An 8,629-nucleotide genomic window follows, 5' to 3' on the forward strand; every position below is an offset into this window, starting at 1 on the left:
CTGCTCAGGAAAGACCTTTATTGCTGACTGCCGTCTTTGTCCTGCTCCCTGCATCTCCATCCCCTGCTGGAGCCCTGGCGCTGCCCTATCTTCTCCCCTAACCTGCAGGAGCCTTGCACCCCAGCATCTGCAAACCCACCACCGCCGCAGGCTCGGATCCCTGGGCAGGGAGGAGTGGGCTGACTCGCTGGAGCCTTGAGCCTAGTCTCCAAGCCCAGTTCCCAGCAGAACTGACCTCTGCTCTGGAAGAATCCCTTTCCAGCCAGCCCCACCCCCCTCATAAAGCCACAGCGGGAAACCACTGCTCCTTGAAGCACACAGTCCCCCAAAGAGCCTCAATACAGCTCCACCAACGTTTATTGCAGGTTTCTCATATGCCAGGCACAGTGCTCGGTGAATCTCCAAAGTCACAGACATGCCAATGCCAGTGCCTGTCTCCCCCTGAGTCTCCGAGAGTCCCTGCGCCTCCTGCGGTCAGCGTGGCAGTTTCTGTCCTGGGCAAGTTTCTGTGCACAGGTGAAGGGAAGGGGTGATGGCCTAGCTCAGAGAAGGCCTTGTGCCAGACCTGGGCCCCCCTCGCCGGCAGCTGTCTGCTCCACTCCGTCCGTCCCTCAGCTCCTTGTGGCCTCGCATGGGGGCCATTTCTCATCCAGAAGCAGACCCTCTCCATTCTCTGCCCACTGCTTGGCCCCACGTCTCTGTGAGAGGACCAGGATGAAGGCAGGAAGGCCCAGCAGCTCACCCGCTGGCCCATGATCCACAGCTTCCGTTTCTTCCGTTTCTTGGGGTCCAAGGCCAAGGCTGGACGCTGATTATAGTTCAGTTGGGTGCTTTCCCAGCAAAGATTACAGACGCCAAGCTTTGGGGCAAGGAGAAGGGCTTGTGGGCTTCAGGGGCCCTCAGGCCCCAGCTACTGGCCGTCTTCAGAAGTCCCTTGGGCTCCTCTGCCAGGCTGCTTGTCTGCTCCATAACATCACCCTCTAATTGTCATGGGACTCTGGCCTCCAAGAGTCCCAGATACCTGGGCTCTCAACCGAGCTCTGGCCTCTGGCTGCCAAGCCACATCCAGCTCATTCTCCTCTGGCACTCAGACCTGGGGTCTTTCTCGGAGAGAATAATAGTTAAAATGGGGGCTGAGGGAAGAACTGGGGCAGTCACTCATCTGGGAGAAGGCAAGATCATACACATACCACACTCACAGATACACACACACACACACACTCTCCGAGAAACACACGCTGGATTCTTCTAGAAGAGAAAACCTGGCTTGAGAGGACATAGGAAACACCCTGAGAATGAAATCTAATACTTCTTCGATTCAAAGGGCAGGACTGGCTGTTGCTATAGAACCGAAGAGAGTCACTACTGATCTCTTGGGTCCGGATCAGCCGCTCTGCACTAAGCCTCTGTCACCATTGGCCACACACTCAAACCAGCCTGTTCTCCCTCATTGCCTGGGCTCTGACCATCCTGTTTTCATTGGCTGCCTTGTCCTGAAGCTTGGTCCCTATTGGTTGCCACTAGAGGTAGTATTTCCACTGACAGCGAATCCAATAGATAGATGAGCTTTGTCCTCTCTGTGCCACGCTGCCAGCTGTCCCAGCCTGTGCCCCCTCCCCAGCATGCATTAGGATTGGGGGGCACTGGGGTTTCCTGAAGACGGTCCAGCAGCCTCAAGGAGCCTCTGGTGCTGGCGAAGGTGCCTCCTCCTTTCATGTTCCCCTGTGACTTCACACACCAGTTGGGCAGGGAAGGCCCCAGGAAGGCCCTTCAGCCAGCCTGGAGAAAGAGAGAAGGGGCGCCAGGGGAGCCAGGGAAAGGGGCAGTCAGGAGGGAAAGGAGGCACCATGGGGTCTAGTGTCTGAGGGTCATGGTGAGAACGGGAGCATTGGTAGAAAAGCCACTGGAGGTGACAATATCACCAAAGAGGGTCAGGGTCACTCCTTTGTCAAGCCCTGCAGTGGCTGCTCATCCCACTCAGAGTGGAAGCCCGAATCCTTGCAGGGATCTCTGAGGACCCACATGATCTGCTCCCTGTTATCTCTATGACCTCGTCTGCTTCTCTCCCTTCTCCTCACTCCCTCTAGCCACACATGCCTCCTTACTGTCTCCTAAACACACCAACCAGAGTGCCTTCCACTGACTCTCGTCTCTGACTGGAACCTTCTTCCTCTGGATGCCACGTGCCTAAATTCCTCAGCTCCATCAAGTCATCGCCGACACGGTGCCTCCTCCTGGAGGTCCACCTCAGCCTCCCTGTTTAAACCTGTAACCCACCCAGCCCTGGGACGCCTGCCCTCCTTGACTGCTGCACTTGGGTTTTTGCCATAGACTCATCACCTTCGGACGCACTATATGCAATTTACTTTTGATCTTGTTTGTTCTTTATTGTTTCTCCTCCACTAGAACGCATGCTTCGCAGCACAGGGATATCTGTGTGTTTGATTCACAGCGCCTAGAACAGAGAGCGGCCCCTCCCAGGTGCTTAATATTTACTGAATGAAGAAATAAAGACTCACCTTCAGGGCTCTTGTGTAGGTGCTTGGGGGGAGCCCTGGACTCCAGACCCTGTCCCTCAGTCTTGGCTGGTGTCGAAGGCTCTGAACACAGATCCTGGGAACATTCTGGTTGGGGTTGGGTGACATTTACAGCAGGATCAAGACTATATTTAGCTTCTCCCCCATATTTCCCCTTGAGATTCACTTTTCCTTCCTTCTCCCTCTAGGGGTTACTCACCACAGTCCTCATAGATGGTGTCTGGGGAGCAGGGAAGGGGGCCGGGGGTGGGGAAGGCTCCCAGCCAGCGCTGCATGTCTGATCTGGTGGGACAAGGGAGGGTCCCAATTGGCCCAGGAGATCCTACCGGGGGTTAGGCAGGGGCCACAGAGGAGAGAGATTGGGGAGGAGGTGGTAGGCTCTGAGAGATCAGGTCAAGGCCCCTTTAGGAGACACAACTCACAGGGAGGAAGCTTGGAGTAGCCGTTGGGTGGGGCGGCCCTGGTGGTTGCTGAGAAGGGAGAGGCGGAACGTCGGGGGTCCAGATGGGTCTGGAACCTGCTGGGCCTGGACCAGGGAGCGATGGGCATAGTCCAGCACCTGTAGCCGCTGCCCACTGCCCAGGGGAGAGGAAGTTCAGAAGGAGAGCAGACTCCTTCTCCCCACCCCTGCCTGGCCTCCCACCCTCCCTGGGACCCACCTCTTAGGCTGCGTGATGAGCAGCAGGTCACTAAAGAGCAGCAGGCAGAGGGGAGTGAAGCGGGGGCGCGAGGTGAAGAGCATGCCCCCTCTCCGGCACCCTAACTCCGTCAGCTCCCCCTGCAACTCCAGGCGCCTCGACCAGGAGACCAGGGGCAGGGCCTGGGAGGGAGCAGGGAGGAGGTTCTGGCTTCTTTATCGCACAAAATGGGGAAAGGGATGGTGGGGAGTCTAGACAGAGGCTGACCTTGACTTTGTGGAAGCGCAGCCTCTGGGTGAGCCGGATCAGCTCCTCCGTCTGCTTCATGCGCCCCACCTCAGCACTGCAACGCTCAATGATCTGGGTGAGGGGAGCTCGGTCACTCACCCCTACTCCCTTCCTCCCTTCCCTCTCCCTGACCCCTCTCCTCGCCTCCCTGGGCCTCAGCATCCCCTGCAGCCCACCTTGCTGATAGCACCCAGGGCCTTCTGGGCATTCTCCTGGCGGCTGGACCCCTCCTCTGTCTGGTGGAGGATGTTCTGAGGACAAGGAGGAAGGGTGACTGGGCCCCTGCTCTGCAGCCCTGGGGTTCAGAGGGGCTGCAGCTCAGAGGCCCCTTGCCTGGCTTGGCAACATGCTCAGTTTGGGGTTCACAGGGCTGAGGAACCAGTCTCAACAAGGCTGAGAGACCTCACCACTCACTGTCTGCCTAACCCTGAGCAAGTCACGTTACCTCTCTGAGCCTCAGTTTCTGCCTCTGTAAATTGGGGGCAATACCCACCTAGCCTACCAATGGAGGATTCAGCAACGTAATATATGCAAAGCACTTAACATAGTCCTTGGCACATAGTGAGTGCTGGAAAGAAGGGTGCTGTTATTTTAATAATTACTAACCACAACTATTAGTAAAAACAATGAAGCACAGTGGTTAGAGTGCCTGGAATGAAACTTTGTCTCCATCAGTGATTTTCTGGATGACCTGGACAAGTTATTTAACCTCTCAGAGGAAGGGAGAGGGAGGGAGAGATAGAAACATCGATGATGAGAGAGAATCACTGATTGGCCGCCTCCTGCACGCCCCCTACTGGGGATCGAGCCCGCAACCCAGGCATGTGCCCTTGACCGGAATCAAATCTGGGACCCTTCAGTCCACAGGCCGATGCTCTATCCACTGAGCCAAAACCAGCTAGGGCTCATCCTTTTATTTTTAAATTCAGTATCACCCCGCTCAGGAGCCTTTTTAGAAATCTCATACCACAGCTATGCTGTTCATCTTTTATGTAGCGGGGCCCTTTGAAGTACCACAACCATTGGAACATTTAGGATATTTTTTACCTCCCAAAGAATCAATTTTGCCTCCTTGGGCGTGATATCCCCCCACTGGGGAGGGAGGTATGCAGTGAGAGGTACAGCTGAGGTGGCCACCACATTCCCTCTGAGACCCAGAGAGAGAAAGGGACTTGCCCAAGGTCAATCAGCCAGTTCGAGAACTCCTGCCTCTAGCCAGAGGTTCATTTCCTGCACCCAGCATGCTCCCGGAGACATTTGAGTAGCTCCAGGCAGAGTCTGGCGGGTCTTGGACTGAGAGGCCCCGATTGGGTCTGATTTAGGGAAGCCCTGTGTTCACGGCGGGGTGGGCGATGGCGATGGCGATGGCGGGGCAGGAGAGGCCCCGGCCCCACGGTACCTGCAGCAGCATGCGGAGCCGCGTGATGCGCTGAAAGGGCAGCAGCAGGAAGGACGGCAGCGGGAGCCGCTCACACTTGGGGAGGCTCTGCAGCCGGCGCAGCTCCGCGGAGAAGCGCACGTTCGTGTCCCTGCAGAAGCAGCCCCGGCCGCTGGAGTGGGCCTGGAGGCCCGGGTCCCCCGCCTGCCCGGGCCTGGACCCCCCCCTGCACCCCGGGCTCCCCCACAGGTGTGACCTGGCCCCTGCCCTGGAGCTCACATAAGGCGGCTGTAGGTCTCCTCCTGGTACTGCTGGTTGCGCACGTAATCCACGTACACGGAGAAAGGGCCCACGGCGTGGGCGTGCACCACGTCGCAAAGGTCGTTGATGTGGGGGGAAGAGCGTACACGGGACAGCAACGCCTCGAGAAACCTGCAGGGGTGGGGAGCCGTCGGCGAAGGGGGGCAGAGAGCCAGGGGCCCTGGGACGGGCTGCAACTTTAAGGGGCGCTCCGTTGGCTGAGAGGGCAGCACCCCACTGACCACTCGCTGACTTCCTGGACTCTCTGCACGTTGGAGAAGAGGGTGTGGTGATCGCGGGGGGTGAGCGTGTCCCGGAGCGCCTGGCTCCGCACGAAGGTGTCGGTCAGCAGCTGCAGGGAGCGCAGGTAGGAGGCCTCGGAGGTCACCACCTCGAACAGGCTCTGCGGGGGAAGAGCAGGGGGCACGTGGAAAACTCAGTTCCCAGCCTGCCCAGGGCCCGGCCGCACTCCTGCCCGGGCCAGCCCCCAGGTACGCCACCTCCTGCATGCGCCTCTCCTGGGGGCTGAGCGTGTCCAGGAGGCCACTGGCTCGCACCGCCGGGAGCTCCTGCCACAGCGTGTTTCGGGGGCCAGGGAGTCGGGCGAAGGTGGGAGCGTCTCCAGGGTTTGTCGGAGAGGAACTCCCCTCCGTACTGACCCCCCACAGCTCCTCTGACAGCACGGCTGCGCGGTAGGTCTGGTACAGGGGTTCTGGAGAGCAGACAGCGCATCAGGGAAGTCCAGTGCCCCCAGAGCCCTTCTCCCAGCCTGAGGGTCACAGCAGGGACCCCCAGGCCCAGAGGCCTCACCATCCTGCAGGGGCACCTCCCAGTTCTGCTCCTTCAGCTCCTTCAGGCCCTCATCCCTGCGGAGAGAAGAAGGGATGGAGTCCCCCAGAGCCAACCCAGCTGCACACCTCCAGGGGCGCTAGCCACGTGATAGTGTAAGGTTGTGTGCGGGGACCCTCACGGCTCCCAGACCAAACCCCAGATATTGTTATGTGCCTGTTGTATGGGAGGCCCCGACTCAGCGGGCTCCATCTCCGCCCGTTATCTCAATGCTGTGTGCCAGAGACTTCCAAGTCTTTACCTTTCCAGCCCTCTCACGTAGCAACCACCATCTGAAATGTCCTCTCTGTGGCTCCGTGAGACTCAGCATGATAAACCCAAACTCACACCTCCCCTTCGCCCGCCTGCAGCTCTGTCCCTCCTGTTCTGGTTACGACATACCCATTCCCCCAAGCTAAAACCCCAGGAGAACAAACACCAGTAAATGCTTATTGAATGAATGAATGGGCTCAGATGAACTCTGATAGTGATGGGGAATCTAAGATCATTAACTAGCCCAGACGACACTGAAGAGATAATTACAATAGAGGCATGAGGTGGGGAACTAAAATGGAGCACTTACTAGGACCGGTTCTTCACCAATGTTATAGTCTATGAAGTAGTTGGTATGCTTACCCCCATTTCACAGATGAGGAGCCTGAGACCCGGAAAGGTTAAGTGACTTACAGAAGGTCACAGAGCTGATAGGGGACAGCGCTGGGATTGCTTGTCTTCTAGAGCCCCAGGCCGCCTTCACTCCACCTTTGTGGAGGTGGGACTTAGCAGGACCTGCAGAGTCTGCCCTCAGGTAGGAGTAAGGCGGGACGGTTGTTGGTACCTGCCCTCCATGGTTGCTGGAGCGTCATTCTGAGGGGCTTCATCTGGACTGTTCCCTAGAGAGAGAGCCCAGAGTGAAGAGAATAAATCCCCAGAATCCCCACCCGACTCCTGACTCCTGCCCCAGCAGAGACTGTTACCATAAAAACTACAGCTCCCATCAGCCCTGGAGCTGCAGCTGGCGGAGAAACAAAACAAGCTCAGGGCCTATTGGGGGTTGCAGTTTGTTCATCTGTAGACCGCTGCCCCTCCACCCCTTCCCCTCCCAGCCAAAGGACCCACTCTCCCAGGCCCTGTACCTGTTTGGTTTCCATCTTCAGAGGGCAGACGGAGATCTGGCTGTGGGGGGTCCCCCGAGATGGTGGGGTCCTGCCTGACCCGAGTTGGTTTTGGGGGTTTGAGAGGTGGCAGGAGTTTGCGCTCAGCAGTGGAGCGGTAAGACGTGAGGACCACTGAGGGGTGACTGATGCTGGGAGGGTTGGGGCGGGAGCGGGAGGCCCGCAGTGGGGAGGCTCGGCAGAGGGCCTTGGGACCATCCTCATAGCCCCCCACAGGGACCCACCGGAGCTCCAGGCCAGGCCGGGCTACATGGCAGACACAGGGGCAGCAGGGCGGGCAGGCCTGGGCAGCATCTGTGGGAGACGAGGTGTCCTAAGGAAAAGACCCTTGGCCCCACGCTGCCCAGGGTCCTTCCCCTTAACCTGCCCAGCAGCTGAACATGGCCCAGCCCCAGGCATCTACTCTTCAACACGGACTCTCTTCAAACTCCCAGAAATATGGAAATCAGATCTTCCAAACGTAAAATCCAATGTTTAAAAGGTAGCCCCTGAAAGGACCCAGCCTTAAACCATTGAAAACAATAAAAGATGAGCTGGATTGAGCCCCCCTCGCCCCATGAAATGCTTACCCGGTGCGCCATTCTCCTGGGATCCCCTTCTTCTGAGGCTGCCCCGGAGAGTCTCTCTCTCCCCATTCACATCCACGCCCCCCTGGGGAGCTGGCTCTGTCGCGTGTGCAGCCTGGACCCGGCCCTCAGTCCCCCATTCGAATTTGCCAGCCAGTCTCCGCACAGTGCCTGGGGCAGAGGCAGGGCCATCCTGGGCTTGGCCCCGGGGGGCTGGGTGCGGCAGGGGCAGAGGTGTGCGGGGTGACCCGGAGGGTTTGGGTGGGGGGACTGGAGACCTGGGTGCAGGTTCTGGGGAGATGGAGCGCCGGGACACTGGACTGGGGGTGCTGGAAGGGGAGTCTGGGGAGGCCTGAGAGTCGAGGCTGGTTTTAGAAGCGGAAGGGGGCAGCAGGGCAGGGGGCTTGAGGGAAGAGGCAGGGGGTTCCCAGAAGATGGGGGAGCACATTGGGGTCGGTGCATCATTGGAGGTGCCAGAAGGTTCTTGAGGAGAAGAGCCGTTGTGGGGGGGCCCAGGGGACTGGGCAGCCCGAGGTCGAGAGGGGGGGCGCGGGCGGATGATCCGAGGGGGCTTCTGGGTAGGGGGTGTTGCTATAGGAAGAGACGGGTCTGACATCTTCCTTTGAGCTTTTCAAAGGAGTGGGGGGCTCTGCTGGAGTCATCCCCTGAGGAAGAGGGAGGGAGAGACAGAGAGACCCTCAGTGGCACCCCCTGGCCTGCCCTGGGTAGACGACGCCTCAAGGCAGCGGTTCTCAACCTGTGGGTCGCGACCCCTTTGGCGGTCGAACGACCCTTTCACAGGGGTCGCCTAAGACCATCCTGCATATCAGGTATTTACATGACGATCCATAGCAGTAGCAACATTACAGTTATGAAGTAGCAACGAAAACAATTTTATGGTTGGCGGTCACCACAACAT

The 8,629-nt window shown here is 58.5% G+C and overlaps 1 protein-coding gene across 1 annotated transcript; it reads right to left on the reverse strand.

Moving 5' to 3' along the window:
* Positions 1 to 8,326, reverse strand: ARHGEF15 (Rho guanine nucleotide exchange factor 15; the record flags this gene model as incomplete). Its single annotated transcript, XM_081110528.1, has 15 exons — positions 1 to 1,779; positions 2,520 to 2,624; positions 2,737 to 2,819; positions 2,960 to 3,112; positions 3,197 to 3,357; positions 3,443 to 3,535; positions 3,640 to 3,714; positions 4,863 to 4,992; positions 5,121 to 5,273; positions 5,384 to 5,544; positions 5,642 to 5,853; positions 5,952 to 6,007; positions 6,808 to 6,862; positions 7,106 to 7,438; positions 7,714 to 8,326. The coding sequence occupies 15 exons, from the start codon at positions 8,324 to 8,326 to the stop codon at positions 1,628 to 1,630; spliced, it is 2,535 nt and encodes an 844-aa protein (XP_080966654.1). The 3' UTR covers positions 1 to 1,627.
* Positions 8,327 to 8,629: the final 303 nt, after the last annotated feature.

This window comes from Myotis nattereri, assembly GCF_964212035.1.
Source record: "Myotis nattereri genome assembly, chromosome: 16".
Lineage (NCBI taxonomy): Eukaryota > Metazoa > Chordata > Mammalia > Chiroptera > Vespertilionidae > Myotis > Myotis nattereri.